This window comes from Orycteropus afer, unplaced genomic scaffold (genome assembly GCF_000298275.1).
Source record: "Orycteropus afer afer isolate SDZICR_OR568_19922 unplaced genomic scaffold, OryAfe1.0 scaffold00691, whole genome shotgun sequence".
Lineage (NCBI taxonomy): Eukaryota > Metazoa > Chordata > Mammalia > Tubulidentata > Orycteropodidae > Orycteropus > Orycteropus afer.
The window spans coordinates 251,439-270,065 of record NW_006922278.1 but is presented as its reverse complement, the minus strand read 5'-3'; the positions used below and the strand labels follow the sequence as shown (position 1 = coordinate 270,065).

Genomic DNA, 18,627 nt, shown 5'->3' with positions numbered 1-18,627 from the left:
TAGTCTTAATCTTTATAGTATATAATGTTCTCTGTCTCTGGCATTAAATGGACTTACTTTAAAAGCAAAAAAGAAAAAAAAAAAGAATTCAAAGTTTCACACAAACTCTAAATAGTAATCATTCAAAAAATAGTTTATGTTAATTAATTCTAATTTGAAAAATTAGAATTTTTTAAACTAATAGACTTTACTTTTTAGAGTAGTTTTACACTTCCAGAAAAACTGTGTAGAAAGTTGAGAGAGCTCTCATAGTCCTCTCCACACACACTATTTCCATAATTAGTAATACCTGGGATTCTTGTTCAGAAGGAAGATCGGACAATCCACTTCTGTAGAGATACCATTTCAAAAACCCAAGGAAGGGTCGCTATGAGTTGGAAATGACTCAGTAGCAGTGAGTGAAGTGAAGTGTGTATTCTTGTGGTACATGTGTTGCAACTGATGAAGAAATGAATTGATATTTTACTTTTTAACAAACGTCTATAGCTTACATTAGAATTTACTCATTGTGCTTTATTCTTCTATGGGCTTTGAGAAACACATAATTCATGTGTCCACCATTACAGAATCACACAGAATAACTTCACTACCTTAAAAAAGGCCTGTGCTCTACCCTCTTCTCCTCTCCCTGGCTCACTGAAATTTAAGTAAATAGATTTTTCATTTATTTCATTAGCAATCAAATTTTAATATGTCCAAATGTTTTAGAGAAATGAGTATTTAAATTAATTGAATAATATTGAAATGTGTAAGAATTAAGGACTATAACTGAAGTTAGGTATTTATCCAAGATACAGTGTAGGTGGGCTTTCTATTGAATTATTATGTCCAAAAGGATATAAATTCTCATAGGATCTTGTGTAATTTGGGCAAGTATTGTTTACAATTTATGTAAATATAGAAAAAATCTCACATACTGGTTAGAGATTGGTCAGTGGTAATAATAATGCCTAATTTTTATTCAACCAATGATTTATTTCCCCCTTAATAGAAATATATGGATCTGAAAATGATCAAACTTTCTTTCAGACCACAGGGAGTACATGACACAGCTAAAGTCATATGGCACCAAAGGATCCTATAACATCTAATTAAAAAAAAAAAAAAAAGACTCACTGCCATCAAGTCTATTTGACCCATAGGGACTCCTCCTTGGGTTTCCAAGGCAGTATCACTGTGGAAGTAGATTGTGTTATCTTCCTTCCGTGGAGTAGCTGGTTGGTTTGAACAGCCAGCCTTCTGGTTAATGGCCAAATGCCTTAGGCAGTATGCCACCAAAGCTTCTGTAACATCTAACACAGATCTCAAATATCTATCTCACTTGCCTAATTCTCTGCTAGGAAAAGATTAAGAATTTGAGGGAAGAAGCCAACACTACTTTATGTAGATTAAATTGAATTCTTTTTTTTTTAAATCCTTGCCATAATAAGCAGCTTTGTAGAATGGCAGTGCTTTTTAGAGAATGAATCAATTAGTAGCTGCATCTGTTTATATTGCTTTAATTCATTTAGGTTTAATTTCAGGTAAGTAAGGATTTCTTTTTCCCTTTTAATAAACCCTTGTTAATGAATCTATTGAAAAAAGGTATTAAGTACTTAAGTCAAGAAGGGATGATATACCGGCTATACATTTGGAGTGTGATACTCTATTGTTTCCTAGTTAATAGACTCCTTTATAATTATTGTTTTTGTTCATCCCAGAGATTAATTCTTTTAGTCCTCAATATGTAGTTTCTCTATTATATATAAAGCTTAGTTTTCACAGTGCACATTGTAAGTTTTTATTAAAACAGTTCTAGCGTTTTTCTTCCCATTGGAAAGACAGTAGAAGCATCATAGTTAGTAGTGTCTGGACATTAATTACACATGCTGAGATTTTTTTCCCTGCCATGTAAAACAATCAGGTCATCACTGAGTCATAAATTTCTTCTTGTATAGATCATAAGGGACATGGATTTACAAAGAAACTAGTGTGACTACAAATTATACCATTCAAGACTGATTTTTGTGTCTGTCTGAGTATAGCTAATATGCATCCAAACTATGATCTTCATCTGAGGGTTTGATGTTTTCTATGTAAACTGTTTATATTATGGTAAGACCAGAATGAAACCTACCACCTTGGAGTGGTCTAGATAGTGACCCTATGAGACAGAGCAGAACTTCCCCATTTGGTTTCTAAGGCTGTACATATTATGAAAGCAGATTGCCTCACTTTTCTCCCACAGAGCAGGTGGTTAGTTCAAACTGCTGACCTTTCAGTTATCAGTTGAGTGCTTCAACCACTGTGCCAGCAGAGTTCTTGTATTTTACATATAGTACATTTTGTTGAGTTGAGTGTATGCCATGATCATTTAAGTGAAGACCATATTGTTAAGCACTCCTTCTGGAGTAAATATAGTCATTTGTCACAGAAATATTTCAGAGCCATTAACTAAAAAATATTGTTACAATGTCTAGAATTGCTAAACTCTTCCAATCCGTTTTAGGTAGAACTAAGTTTACAGAAACTACTAGAAAGAATTGGCTAGTAAGACCTTATGAATAGCAGTGAAACACTGTCTGATCTATTACTGGACAACTTCATGAATAGCCCTGAAACATTGTCCGATACAGTGCTGGAAGATAAAACTCCTCAGGTTGGAAGGCACTCAAGACATGATTGGGAAAAAGCTGCCTCATCACAGTAGAATCAACTTAATGATATGGATAAAGTAGAGCTTTCAGGACCTCCATTTGGTGATGTGGTACAACTCAAAATAAGAACAAACAGCTGCAAACATCCATTAATAATCAGAACATGGAATGTACAAAGTATGAATGTAGGAAAATTGGAAGTTGTCAGAAATGAAATGGAATGCATAAAGATTGATAACCTAAGCATTAGTGAGCTGCAATGGACTAGTTTTGTCCATTTTGAATCAGACAACCATATGATCACTATGACGGGAATGACAAATTGAAGAGGAATGGCGTGGCATTCACAATCACAAAGCATGTTTCAAGATCTATCCTGAAGTAAAATGCTGTCAGTGATAAGATAATATCCATATGTCTACAAGGAAGACCAGTTAATACTATGATTATTCAAATTTATGCACCAACTACCAAAGCCAAAGATGAGGAAATTGAACATCTTTACCAACTTCTACAGTCTGAAATTGCTGTAACATTCAATCAAGATTTGCTGATCATCACTGGTGATTGGAATGCAAAAGTTGGAAACAAAGAAGAACCACCAATAATTGGAAAATTTGGCCTTGGTGATAGAAATGACACTGGAGATCTCATGATAGAATTTTGCAAGACCAATGACTTTCCATTACAAATACTTTTTTTCAACAACACAGATGGTGGTTATATATGTGGACTTCACCAGTAAACAGGAATCACATTGACTACATCTGCAGCAGAAGGCGATAGAAAAGGTCAATATCTTGAGTCAAAATAAGGCCAGGAGCTGATTGTGGAACAGACCATCAACTGCTCATATGCAAGTTTAACTTCAAGTTGAAGACAATTTTAAAAAGTCCATGAGAGCCAAACTATGACCTTGAATGTATTCCTCCTGAACTTAGAGAGCATTTAAAGAACAGATTTGATGCACTGAACACCAATGACCAAAAATGAGAGGAATTGTGGGATGACATCAAGAACATCATCCATGAAGAAAACAAAAGTTCATTAAGAAGACAGGAAAGGAAGCAAAGACCAAAATGTATGTCAGAAGACACTCTGAAATTTGCCTTTGAGCAGAAACTCGCTCAAGCAAATGGAAGAAATGACAGAATAAAAGAGCTGGACAGAAGATTTCAAAGGGCAACTTGAGAAGACAAATTCAATTATTATCATGAAATGTGCAAAGATGTGGAGTTGGAAAACCAAAAGGGAAGAACATGCTAAATATTTCTCATGCTGAAAGAACTGAAGAAAAAATTTGAGCCTTGAGTTGCAATACTGAAAGATTCTATGCACAATATGATGCAGGAAACATCAAAAGAAAAGGGAAGGAATACAGAGAGTCAGTGTACCAAAAAGAATTGGTCACTGTTAATCCATTTCAGGGGGTGGCATATGATCAAGAACCAATGGTGTTGAAAGAAGAAGTTGAAGCTGCATTGAAGGAAGTGGTGAAAAACAAGGCTCCAGGAATTGACAGGATACCCATTGAGATGTTTCAAAAAACAGATGCCATGCTGGTGGCACTCACCTGGCTATGCCAAGAGATTTTGAGGACAGCTACTTGGCCAACTGACTGTAAAAGACTCATATTTGTACCATTACAAAGAAAGGTCATCCCATAGAATGTGGAAATTACAGAATAATATCATTAATATCACACACAAGTAAAATCTTACTGAAAATAATTCAAAAATGATTATTATAGCAGTATTCTGACAGACCTTCCAGAGATGCATACTGGATTCAGAAGAGGACATGGAACAAGGGCTATCATTGCTGATGTCAGATGGATCTTGGCTCAAAGCATAGAATATCAGAAAAATGTTTACTTGTGTTTTACTGACTACGCAAAAGCATCCAATTGTGTGGATTAAAACAAATTATGGATGACATTGAGAAGAATGGAAATTCCAGAACACTTAATCGTACTCATAAGAAACCTGTACATAGACCAGAAGACATTCAAACAGAACAAGGGGATATTGCATGGTTTTAAATCAAGAAGGGCATGGGTCAGGGTTGTATCCTTTCACCAAAATTATTCATTTGTGTACTTAGCAAATAACCCGAGAAGTTGGAATATATGAAGAAGAACATGGCATCAGGATTGGAGGAAGGCTCATTAACAACCTGGGATATGCCGATTACACAATGTTGCTTGCCAAGAGTGAGGATAACTTGAAGCACTTACTGATGAAGTTTCAAGACTACAGTCTGCAGTATGGATTGGACCTCAATATAAAGAAAACAAAAATCCTCACAACTGGACCAATAAGCAGCATCAGTATAAATGGAGAGAAGACTGAAGTTGTCAAAGACTTTATATTATTTGCTTCTACAATCAACACCAATAGAAGCAGCAGTCAAGGTATCAGATGAAGTATTGCATTGGGCAAATCTGTTGCAAAAGACCTCTTTCAGGTGCTGAAGAGCAAAGATATCTCCTTGAAGACTAAGGTGTCCCTGACAAAAGCTATAGTATTTTCAATTATCTCATATGCATGTGAAAGCTGGACAATGAATAAGGAAGACCAAAGAAGAGCTGATGCTTTTGAGTTGTGGTGTTGGCAAAGAATGCTGAAAGTACCATGGACTGCTAAAAGAACTAACAAATCTGTTGTGATGGTTAAGTTTGTGTGTCATCATGGCTGGTCCTGGTTGAGTGTCTGGGCAGCTGGTGGTAGTTATTCCCCATGATGAGATTGGCTATCAACTCCTTGGTGGGATCTACCACAAGCAGCTGAGTAGCTGTGTTAGGGATGTGGTCTGCTTCCTGTATATAAGAAACAGCTTTGAGAATGGTCTCTAGCTTATGGCACACTTGAACCCTGTATGTAGCCGAGTCATTGTTCAGGATCCTGTCATGCACTGCCAATCTTGGGACTTTTAATGGACTTGAATTAATGGCCTGCTGTGTGGTTTGGTAATACCAGGACTGTGTCTTATTACTTTTCAACTTTGAGCTTGTCAGCCTCAGCAGCCAGCAGCTGAGTGAAGAAAAGCCTCCAGCTTCAGTGGGCCAGGAGCAGGAGGCAGAGCTGAAGACCAAAGTTGAGTGGCTTTCACCCAGCCCCTAGAGCTTGGCACTTTAAACTCAGAATTAAAGTCTCCAAACTGTAAGAGAATAAACTCCTGTTTCTTCAAGCTATCTCATTTGTGGTATTTTCTGTTGAAGCAGCACAGAGGTAACCAAAATATCTGTCCTGGAAGAAGTACAACTGGCATGTTACTTGGAAGCTAGAGTGGCCAGACTTCATCTCACCTGCTTTGGTCATGTTGTAAGAAAGGACCTTTCCCTGGAGAATTATATCATGCTTGGTAAAGTGGAAGGTCAACAAAAAAGGGGAAGGCCCTCAACAAGATGGATTGATTGACACAGTGGCTACAACGATGGGCTCAGGTATAGCAAAGATCGTGGAGCTGGCAGTGTTTCATTCTGCTCTACTTAAGGTCACTATAAGTTGGCAACGACTCTATGACACCTAACAACTACAACAACTAGAAAAATTAAGAGAGAACATCAGGCTATGGAGACGGGAACAAAAGAGAAAAGCGATTTTGAAAGTTTTTGGCAAATCTGCTAATATAACTTCTTTAAGATTCATGACTTCCATGGAATGGAGTGAATCTGGGTGTAGACTGTCTCCCAATTTGGGCTCAAATTGCAACTATCTTGAGTTAATAACTCTTTCCTGCTTTGTTTTCTCATCTAAATAGTAGAGATAGTAGTGTTACTTATGTAACCTGAGTTAGCACTCATAGTTAATATTCATAGTAAATTCTCATAGTTAACACTTGGACTGGTGTTCGGCACATAGTCAGCCCAAGCATTCTATTGTGTGGATCATAACAAATTATAGATAACATTGAGAATGGGAATTCCAGAACACTTAATTGTGCTCGTGAGGAACCTGCACATAGACCAGGAGGCTGTTGTTTGAACAGAACAAGGGTATACTGCATGGTTTAAAACCAGGAAGGGAGTGTGTCAAGTTGTATCCTTTCACCATACTTATTCAATCTGTATGCTAAGCAAATAATCTGAGAAGCTGGACTATATGAAGAAGAATGTGGCATCAGAATTGGAGGAAGACTCATTATCAACCTGTGATATGCAGGTGACACAACTTTGCTTGCTGAAAGTGAAGATGACTTGAAGTACTTACTGGTGAAGATTGAAGACTACTGTCTGCAGTGTGGATTACACCTCAATATAAATAAAGCAAAAATCATCACAAGTGGACCAATAAACAGCATCACAATAAATGAAGAAAAGATTGAAATTGCCAATGACTTCATATTACTTGGTTTTACAATCAACACCAATGGAAGCAGCAGTCAAGACATCAGACAACATATTGCATTGGGCAAATCTGCTGCAAAAGACCTCTTTTGTAAAGATGCAGTGTTTTGTTCTGTTGTTCATAGAGTGGCAATGAGTTGGACACTATCTATGGCACCTAACAACAACAAAAACAACATCAGTATTATCTCCAAATAACATTAGCATGATCATTAAAGTAACATATAACATGCTTGCTTTAAATTTCCCAAGTCATATCATTGTAAAAATGTAGAAACTTGCAAATAATTGGGCTGAAACACTTCACATGTTTTAGGAATATATTCTGGGTAAAGTTTTTTGTGCCAAATGGTTCAGATAACGAGTCACTTTTCCTCATTTTGCATCTTTCATTTTGAGATAGCAGAATGCCAAGTGTAGCAAACCTGAGTTTTTGCCTTTAATAATGCTCTTCTTTTAAAGATAGCACCACTCGACATGAAGCATTTTGATATTATAGCTTTCTCTCATTATCCAGTCTAATGAGATTTGCTGTAGTTCTGTATTTTATTGCGGCATTAATAGGGTGTAGTAAATAGTTATACACTTTATATAAAGGGAGGGGAAAATGATATGTTGGAAACGAACTATCTATATATGAACAAATTTCTTCAAAATTAAAAAAAATGTTGCTTATTTATTTATTTTTAATTTACTTGGTGTCCTACAGTTAAAATTACTTATGGTGATAGTTACATGCTTACTTTTTCTGGGATTCCAGAAAATGGAAAATACAATATAAAAATATTGATTTAGTTGCCCAAATTAACTGATATTTTTTTTAAAAAAATGTCTGAGCAGTCAAAATTTGGAGAAAAATAAAGGTAAGCAGAAAAATGGTCACTGTAGGAATCAAATGTACTCTTCGATCTCATATGCCCATCAACAATGTGATGAAAATGGAAACTTAGGCCAGCCAAGTGATCTTGTCAGTGAATTAAAAGAAAAATAAGGGAATTAAGAAATACTTTGCAACTATAACAACAATGACAACAACATAATTCATGTAATTATGAAACACTTGAAAAACATGAAAATATTGTTATTTTTAACTAGTTTAGTTTTTAAAATTATCTTGTAAGATTGGAAATACATTTTGGGAGATACTGGCAAATATTTCCTGAATTGCTTACTGTTACATTTCTAGAGTGTAAAGGAGAAATTCATAAAGTGTTTTTGACCAAAGCTGAGTGGTTGAATTTAATGCAATTCTTGCTGAATTAGACTATTCTTACTTATCTATTTAGACTGAAAGTCAGTTCCCCTTACAAACTCCTGTTATCTGGCTGTATTACTTGCTAGAAGCTATCAAAACTAAGAAGTAATTTCCCTCTATAGTCAAGCCAGGATGTAAAAGAAATGCACTCTGTGGAAGGGAATTTTGATATAGTTTTTCGTATAAAATGGGCCAAAAGCCTATTTTTTCATGACAAATATGAGATAAAGAGAATTGCTTGAAAGGGTTTGGAATGACTTTATCTAAAGTTTCCCAGACCCCTTTTCAAGAATTTTATTTAAGAAGCTGTTTTGGGGAAATAAGATGTTGGCAACAAGAGGTGTTTTCACCCACTCCTGAGACATCTGGTTAAAGCTGTGTAAACACCCACCAGGGACATTTTATGATTCCACCTGAAAGCTATGTGACTAAGATTAAATCTTAAACCTCAAATCAATGACCGTGATTCTCTATATCCAGTTATTCAATAGAAGCCTATTCTCTACCCTTAACCATCTCTTTAGGACCTCAAACAAAGACCAAGCAATCAAGCAACTGTATTATAATTTCTTTATTGCATGGACTCTATCTGCTTTAGTTAGAAGTTGTTAGTTGGAGTTATCAGTTCTCATTTATGCAGGCTGGTATTTTCCTACATCCATATGTAATTTTTTCTGAATAAAACCTCTTAATTTCATTTTTACTCAGTAGTTTTTTTTCTCTACAGCAAATGTTGTTTTGTTGTCCTCATGCACTGTAAGATAATCACTATTTGATCTGTAATGCCAAGAATTTTACAGAGGCAGAAGTCTGATATATTACAAGTGGAGTTGTCTGGCAAAATAGGAAAATGATGGGAAGTAATACTTCTCACAAAAGGATGAAAAACTCATGTAAACCATTTACTTAATGCCAAAATAGTTCAAAAGCCATAATGAAAAATGTGTTTTGAAAACAGTAAACATTCATTATGCTATATGTAAAACAGATGTCTTTTTGTCCACTGTCAATGAAAACTTCTCATAATCATAACATTTACTACTCCAAAAGAAAACTTACATGCTTAAGTAATATATATGTAAAATTTTATACTTTTCTGCTTAACTACAGTCTCCTGTGTGATTTCAGACATAATTTCTAATTAATTCAAAGTATTTCTAACTACAACTATTTAATTTTAGACACACCTGTGAGGAAGGTACAAGCCACCAAGAAAGTTCAAGGTAAGTGTATTAACTATACTAATATTTATATATGACACATGTTTTGCTGTGTTAAGAAAAAATAAACAAAAAATAGAGTATGTTAACATGTTTTATTGAATTTTATTGTTGGTCGGGGAGAAAAGTTAGTCAATTTTGAGGTAAAGTATTTTGATAATAAGAATCAGAAAATAAGTTGCTCATGTCCTGCATTATTAGTAGAATCTAAGAATAACAAAAACAAGTTGTTGTGGAAACAGCTCTGATTCATGTCAACACTATGTGTGTCAGAGCGGAGTTGTGCTTCATAAGGCCGTTAATGACTGATATTTTGAAAGTAGATTGCTAGACCTTTCTTCCAAGGCATCTCTGGGCAGACTTTAGGCTGCTAACAAAGAACAATCAAGCACAGTCTAGTTAAAAATATATTATTGAATGCCTGAGCAAGCAAAAGTAAGTTATATATTGACCTGATCACTATAAAAATGGATTTTTTTGAGACAATGTCATTTTGAGATATATGTAAATTTGAAATGTATACACACAGAAAAGTGTTAATATAACTACTTATAATGCTTTTGATAAAATGTATAGATTATGTGTATGCACAGGCAGTCCAGTTTTCTTCATAATTATACTTATGTGTATTTTCTGAGTTTTTCACTTAGATTATCTTACATTTGTATAGATTCAAAGATAAAGATTTTCCTCATGGAATTTAGTGTAAATAATAATCTTGGAATAATAACTTTTAAATTTCTGAGATTACTTATTCATACTAGCAAGAAGTTGCAAAACTTATAAACCCATTATAGGCATACCTGACTTTAAACTGCTCCAATGTGTAATAGACATTTGTAGTTAAAGGATCAATTGCAAAAATATTTTTAACTGAAAGTTGTATCAGGGATTTCTTCTAAACATCCAAATTTTCTAAAGAATCAGAATTACCTAGTTTGAACTTATTTTTTTCATATGTTTCTCATCAAACTGTGACATTGCACTATAAGCTGAATATTAAGATAACAGTAAAACATATAATAACAAGTGATAGACTTTGTTAAAGATAGTTATGTACAGAATTACGATATTCTTAAACTCTAAAGTTGCAGCATATTTAAGATCTGTATATTCTTTCTTCTTTCTAATTAGGATCTAGAAGACGATCAAGGGAAGGTCGTTCTCAGTGAATATCCAGAGACCGGACACCAAAATTGATAAAATCCTAAATCAATAACTTGACCTTAAAGGAAAATTATAAGAACCACTTTGACGTCAGAAACTTCAGAGTCATTGATACAACAAGCAATCATGAAACAATTTTGAGTGCAAATGTAATATTTTTTTTCTGAGAAACAAGAAAGAAATTGTGAGATTATCCTCCTATTGGTTAGGAACTGAGGGAAATAAAGCACCTTACAGGTTTTTATATCTTGACATTAAAAGTTCTAGATATTTTTGGATTCTATAAAGTCCTTCTCATGGGATCCATTATAAGCCTATATGTAATGGGGAGATAAAATGCATGCAAAAAGTTACCACTCCATGGAACACTAAGTTATAAAAAAGGGTGCTTAGTACAAAAAACAAAAAACAAAACACAAAACAAAACAAAAAAACACCCACATACATAAACTAAAAGCCTTTTACATGAAAATGCTTTGCACATTTCTAATACCATGTGGGATTACCAGCAAGTTAGGTTATTTTTACAAATAATTTTATACTCTTGAAATGTTTGTCATATCCTTCTTGTAGTATGTATGTTTATCTCAAACATTTCAATAAGACCATTCTTTGGGTATAAAGAGAATTATTTTGGATAATTCAGCAAACTCAAGGTTTAAATTAATAAGTAATTTGGACTTGGGAACAAGACTTTATACCTCCATTTTTGTAACAAATATTCATTAAAGGAAATTGAATGAATTTAGTATTTCTTGAATTTATAAAACTATGATGTTATGCAAAGAAGTATTAGAGAACGAAGCAATAATTCAACATCAGCTAATTACCAGAACAATGTTAATTTGTAAGGATTCAAAGATGAATCAGACACAGTTCCTATTCTCAAAGAGACAAATTACCAAATATTCATGATGTATTCTAGACTATAATAATAGAAGTAAAAACAGCACTACACAATGCAAATGATGCATTACTTAAATATATCTGGGGTGGGGATCCACAGAGATTCCTTTAATCAAGATTTGAAGTAACATAGGAATCCATTTTATGGCAGAGGTGAGGAAGATAATATTTATGTTGGAATTGTATGGGGATTGGCTTGATCTACCCAAATCTCTAAAAGTGCCATCCTTAGTTTGGAGAGGTTGAAATAAGAATTCAGGGAGTGGAATCCACAGCCAAAAAGAAATTAATTTGTGATAGCTAGGTAGGTAAGTAGATAGATAGATAGATAGATGATAGGTAGATAGATAGATGATAGGTAGATAGATAGATGATAGGTAGATAGATAGATACATGATAAATAGATTCATTGATTGATAGACAGATACATGATAAGTAGGTAGGTAGGTAGGTAGATTAGATAGATAGAAGATAGAGAGATGGGTCATAGAGTCAACTCCTTCTCATGGTGACTTTATGTACAATAGAATAAAATGTTGCTTGGTCTTATACCATCCTCATGATTACCAGCATGCTTGAATTCACCATTTTAGCTATTGTACCAGTCCATCACACTGACTGGTCTCACTGGACGTCTTCGTCACCAAAAGTACTATCCTTCTCCAGCAATGATTCCTTCTAATAATGTGTACAAACTAAGTGAATTGGTCAGTATTCTATTGTGATCCATAAGGTTTTCATTAGCTAATTTCAGAAGATCATCAGGCCTTTCTTCTTAGTCTACTTTAGTCTAGAGGTTTCACCAAAACCTGTCCATCATAGATGACCATACTGGTGTTTGAAATGCAGGTAGCACAGTTTCCAGCATAAAGCAATATGCAAGTCACCAAAGCACAACAAACTGACAGATGGCTGGGTGGCTGGTGATAGTATAACAAAATTCTTCTATGAGGTGGAAGACATCCATTGAGAGTCTGTAAAACTGAGAGGCCACATTGATGTTATCAGCCTTGACCATAGATAGATACATAGGTTGAATGAGAAAAAAATAGATTTCATACTAATGCAGTACTAAAAGGCCTTAAAAGCCACTTTGGTAGCTAAAAGTAGTGATTCTGTTTGAAGAATCACTTCAAACAAGGTGAGGAAATGAGATATAAAATTCCAAGAATGTCCAATACTGAAGAACTGCTCCGTAGCTTTGGTTTTCCAGAATGCTCTCAAGTCCACGACAGTGGTAGGTTTGATATTTAGCATTTGGAGCCCATGCTAGAAAATAGAATGTCCTACCATCTCAATACTCCAGTAGCGATCTTAGATTTAAATCTGAGTTGGAAGGGTGCTGCCATGATATTCCCAAGATGCTTCAAAGAAGATGGTTACATAAGGAGGCAGTGGTAAGATAGATTATAGACTATAATCTTTTCAATATAGACTCTTCAGAAATAGAACTATAGGCCTCCATTCTGAAGAAACTTTGGGTGGGCTTGCATCCAAAGCCTTTCAGTTAGCAGCCAAGTATTTAACCATTTGCACTACCCCAGGGGTCCTTTTGCTCTAAACAAATTCCATATATCTTCATGTTTTCAGGTCCTTGACCTTTCCTATGTATCCCATACATTGTTTTACTTAAAGCATTGACATCATATCCCCTTATCAAGAAAGGAATCTATGTGCTTTTCACAAGTATGCTCCCATTGCCTTGCATGTACTATATGTAATGGCTGGCATAAGCAATGTAATTATATTTTAAAAAGCATAAAAAAGAGATAATAACTGAGAGTATAAACCCCCTACATGGACATGTATTATTATTATTATTATCATTATTAATGTTTATTGTGATTTGGGTGAAAGTTTACAGAGCAAATTCATTTTACATACAGCAGCTCATATACATTTTGTCTCATAATATTGACTGCAATTTTCCACAATGCAACAGCTCTCCTTCTACTTCCTCCCCATAGCCACTTCTTCCCTGTATCCTTCCTTTCTGCTCTTCAGAGATGTCTCCCTGTGCATACACAGCCCTTCTATTCTCCCATGATTGATCTCTCCAAGGAGGGTATCTACCTAATGTAAATGTTCAGCTCATATGCCTGTCTTTTGTTTGGCTGGAAGCCACAGGAGTGGCTTCAATTCCAGACCTGAGGAGCAACTAAGGGCCATAGTTTCAGGGGTTCCACCAGGCTCTATCAGACCAGCAAACTTGGTCCTTTTTTTTTTTTTTTTTATGATTTTGAGTTTTGTTCCACATTGTTCTCCCACTCTGTCCAGGATCTCCTACATAGATTCCCCTCCTTGTGGTTGATGCACCATCTGGTTCTTCTGGTCTCATAGTCATACAGGCTGTGGATCACATGGTGTACCAGTCTCTTGGACTAATTGCTTCCATATGCCTTTGGTTATCTTCATTCTTCTTTGCTCTGGACGAGGAGAGACCCATCCGTGCATCTAGATGGCAGCTTGCAAGCTTTTAAGATCCCAGTCACTACTCGCCAAAGTAGGATATGGAACAACATTTTTCTGTAGTTTGTTATGCCGATTGAGCTTGATGTCCCCTACAACCATGGTCCCAAGCCCACAGGTCCAACTACTTGCACCCTCTGGGTAGCTGGTTGTGTCTAAGAAGTGACTACAAACTTGTCCCCTGTTAGCTCTACTATATACCTGGAAATACTTACAGAAAATACAAATACACTTGTAGAAACACTGTCTGCCAACCGTATATATGGTCAGGGGCACACTATCCTCTGCATAGACATACCTAATCGTTTGGCCTATCCACCCATCTATCCACTGGTAGATCAATGTTTGCCATCATGGACAACACATTACTGTATGTATTTCTAGAAATCTGTCCATTTCTTCTCCATTTTCAAATTTGTTGGAGTACAGGTCTTCATAGTATACTGATATTATCCTTTTTATTTCAGCTGCTTCTATTGTGATGTTGCCCAATTTGTTTCTTATTCTTGTTATATGTATTCTCTCCCTTTTCATTTGCTAATTTGCCAGTGGTTTGTCATTATTATTAATATTTTCAAAAACCAACTTCTAGTCTTCTTGATTTTTTCTATTGTCTTCTACTTTCTGTTTGTTTTTTTTTATTATTATTATTATTTTTGGCGTATTTCCTTTCTTCTGGCTACTCTAGGCTTTTCTTGCTGTTCTTTCTCTAATTGTTGGAGATGTTGGTTTAAAGTGTTGATTTTGGCTCTTTCTTCTTTTTGATGTGTGCTTGTATTGCTATAAATTGGCCTCTGATCACTGCTTTTGCTGTGTCCCAAAGATTTTGGTATGTTGTGTTTTCATTCTCGTTTGATTCAAGGAATTTTTGAATTTCATTTTTTATTTCTTCTCTTATCCAGTCTTTCTTAAGGAGGGTGTTGTGATAGTTATGTTTGTGTGTCAACTTGGCTGGGCCTGGTTGAGTGGCTAGACAGTTGGTAGTAGTTATTCCCCATGATGAGACTGGCAAACAACTCCATGGTGGGATCTACCACAAGCAGCTGAGTAGCTGCCTTTAGGTATGTAGTCTGCTTCCTGTATATAAGCAGCAGCTTTGGGAATGGTCTCTAGCACATGACACACTTGGACCCTGCATGTAGCCATGTCATTCAGCAGCCTGCCATGCTCTACCTACTTTGGGATTTATAATAAATTAAATTAATGGCCTGCCTTGTGGTTTGGTTACATCGTGACTGTGCCTTTTTACTTGTCAACCTTGGGTTTTTCAGCCTCAGTAGCTAGCAGCTGTCTGAGTGAAGAAAAGTCTCTAACTCCAGTGGGCCAGGAATAGGAGGCAGAGCTGAACCCCAAAGTTGAGGGGCTTTCACCCAGCCCTTAGAGCCTGAAACTTTGAACTTGGACTTAAAGCCTCCAAATTGTAAGAATAAACTCCTGTTTGTTAAGGCCATCCCATCTGTGGTATATTCCTGTCAGAGCAACACTAGGTAACCAGAACAGAATTTGGTACCAAGAGAGTAGGGTGCTGCTCTGACAGATTCCTAAAATGTGGAAACAGGAGTGGAGTGCATCCTTGACCCAAGACCCTGGCAGAGAGACCTCAGCATATGGCATGACAGATGGCAGGAGCAGAGCCAAGACACTGGCAGAGAGATACTGGCAGAGACCAGCATGAAAGATGGCAGTTGCAGAGGCCAGAGACTGGCATTAAACAGCATTACCAGCCCACAGAGGAGAAAGCCGGTGCCATTGTGCAGGTGGCTTCCTTGTGGAGTGGGTTGCCGTCAGGCATTAATTGGTAAAAGAAACTGACATGAGATGGAGTAGCAGGTTGGCCAGCCTACAGAGCAAGAAAGCCAACTGCTTTTTGGGCAGGAAGTTTTCCAGCAGAGTGGGTTGCCTCTGGCATTAATCGGCAGAAGCAGAGGGACCAAGGAAAAGGAAGCAGAGTTGCCTCAGCTTAAAAGGGTAGGACCATTGCCTTTGGGGGAGGAATCACCACAGCCCTAGATTTCAAAGAGCCAGGCCTTTACCAACCTGGTTCTGGAGTGTGGGGCTGCTTGTTCCTGTGAGTCAGTGGTATGAAGCCATAGACAGTGCCCAAGAGTGAGAGGGCAGGGCTTGCTTTATGGCAGAACATATGGTCTATCATGGAAATTGTTTCATGTGCACTGGCAAAGAATGTATATTGTGCTGTTGTTGGGTGGAGTGCTCTGTAGATGTCTATAAGGTCATGTTGATGTATTGTATTGTTTAGCTCTTCTGCATCTTTGTTGAGTTTCTTTCTAATTTTTCTTTCTTTCCTTTCTTTCACTGAAAATGGTATATTAAATTGTCCTACTATGACTGTGGACTCATCTATTTGCCTTTTCAGTTCTGTTAAAGTCTGATTTATGTATTCAGGCGCTCTTTTGTTGGGTCTATAGATATTTATTATGGTATATCTTCTTGTTCAATTGATCCTTTAATCATTATATAATGCCCTTCCTTCTCTCTTATGGTGGTTTTTGTCTTAAAGTGAATTTGATCAGAAATTAATATTGCCACTCTTGCTCTCCTTGGTTCCCTTTTTCAAAAGTTCGATTTTTAGTCTATTTTTGTATTTTTCTCCAAAGTGTGTCTCTTTTAGACAGCATATTGATGGGTGTTCTGGTTACCTAGTTCCACTCTGACAGGAATATACCACAAATGGGATGACCTTAACAAAGAGGAGTTTATTCTCTTACACTTTAGAGGCTTTAAGTCCAAGTTCAAAGTGCCAGGCTCTAGGGCCTGGGTGAAAGCCCCTCAACCTTGGGCCTCAGTTCTGCCTCTTGTTCCCAGCCCACTGAAGTTAGAAACACCTCTTAAATCAGGCAGCTACTGGCTGCTGAAGCTAACAAGCCCAAGGTCAACAAATAACATGGCACAGTCCCAATGTTACCAAACCACATGACAGGCCATTAATTTAAGTCCATTGAAAGTCCCAGGGTTGGCAGAGCATGGCAGGCTTCTGAACAATGACATGGCTACATGCAGGATCCAAGCATGCCATAAGCTAGAGACCATTTCCAAAGCTGCTTCTTATATACAGGAAGCAGACCACATTCCCTAAGGCAGCTACTCAGCTGCTCACAGTAGATTCCACCATGAAATTGATTACCAGTCTCATCATGGGGAATACTACATCTAGCTGCCCAGCCATTCAACCAGGCCCAGCCAAGTTGACACACAAACTGAAGTACCACAGTGGGTTATATTTTCTTATGCAGTCTGCTACCCTCTGTCTCTAAAGTGGTGCATTTAATCCATTAACACTCAGTGTAATTACTGACAAGTATGAATTGGTTGCTCTCATTTTGTTATGTGCTTTTTAGTGGTGTTCCTGGCTTCTTTGTTCCATATAATTTTCTGTGCTAAACTCATTTTGTTTATGAATCATGCTATCATTTCTTTTGTTGCTATTGTTTTAGTCTTTGCTAAATATTTATGCTTGTCCTGTTTTTTATTGTGATGTGAAGGTTTATCATTTTTCTTTGAGGTTACCCTGTGATTTATAATTTTCTCCCCGAGTTTAGAACAGTCCATTCTATCTTGCAACTCTCTTGGCTTCCTCACCATTTAAAAATTCTGTAACTACATTATTTTTACCTCTTTTTGTTTTGTAGTTTTCCTCATTTGCCAATTGATGTCTTTAGTTCCCTGTTTACAATCTTGTAAACTTATTTTATTTTGGGTACTTCCATAGCTATATTGGTTTCTGGGTTATGTCATCTTGTGTATTAATGGTCAGTTGTTGTTTGCTATTATTGATTCTCTGTTCAAAGGACTCTCTTTAGTATCTCTTGTAAGGTTGGTCTGGTTTTAATAAATTCCCTTAATTTCTGCTTATCTGGAAATATCCTAATTTTGCCATCATATTTAAGGGACAATTTTGCCGGGTAGATAGGGCTATCTACTTCTGTAGTGATACTGCCTCAGCCCAGGAGATGTCACCACTTAAGTGATAAGAAGTCAAACCATGTATATAAGGAAAAGACACTTCATAAGACTTTATCTACTAAGATACTACTTTGAAAATGATAATGCACAATAGCTAAAAGAAAAATCTACATGCTCAATTATCTTATTTTTAAAAGTATGTAGATTTCATTTTGTTTAACACGTTAGTAGTAAGAAGCCAGGGATTTTGGTATAGCATTTATGGTGTCCTCAACAGGACCATGAATTCATTAAATATTTTGTACTAATTTTGTATTAATGCATAGTTTCTAATACAAAGCAGTGTCAAGGCATCTGGGAAAAAGGCAACAAATGGCTATGTAACAAATGGCTATGCAATCTCGTTTTTTGGCCAATAAGATCAAGGTGCTTAGTATGTTAAAATTGTTCAACTTCTGTTTATAAGAAAACAAGAGTAGGAACACTAATGTATTTTGTTATCTTTAAGCATTTCCTGACATTAGTGAGAAAATGCATGAGTGTCTTTTTGCTTTGATCTTACATAAATAGCACCTTGACAATAAAAATCTGTATTGGGGATTTGATACTGCCTTATGTGTTGCCATTTTTCAAATTTTATTTTCATGCTATTCATAGTACACTGTCTTTGAGTTCTGTGGAAGATCAAAACCAGTTAGACAAATA

General features: G+C 36.2%; 1 protein-coding gene across 1 annotated transcript in view; it reads left to right on the top strand.

Moving 5' to 3' along the window:
• POSTN (periostin) overlaps positions 1-10,631 on the top strand; it is a 47,724-nt gene extending 37,093 nt beyond the window's left edge. The window contains exons 22-23 of the mRNA XM_042783133.1: positions 9,421-9,462; positions 10,594-10,631. Of these exons, the coding sequence (XP_042639067.1) occupies positions 9,421-9,462; positions 10,594-10,631 (80 nt within the window). The remainder of the gene's footprint in view (positions 1-9,420; positions 9,463-10,593) is intronic.
• Positions 10,632-18,627: the final 7,996 nt, after the last annotated feature.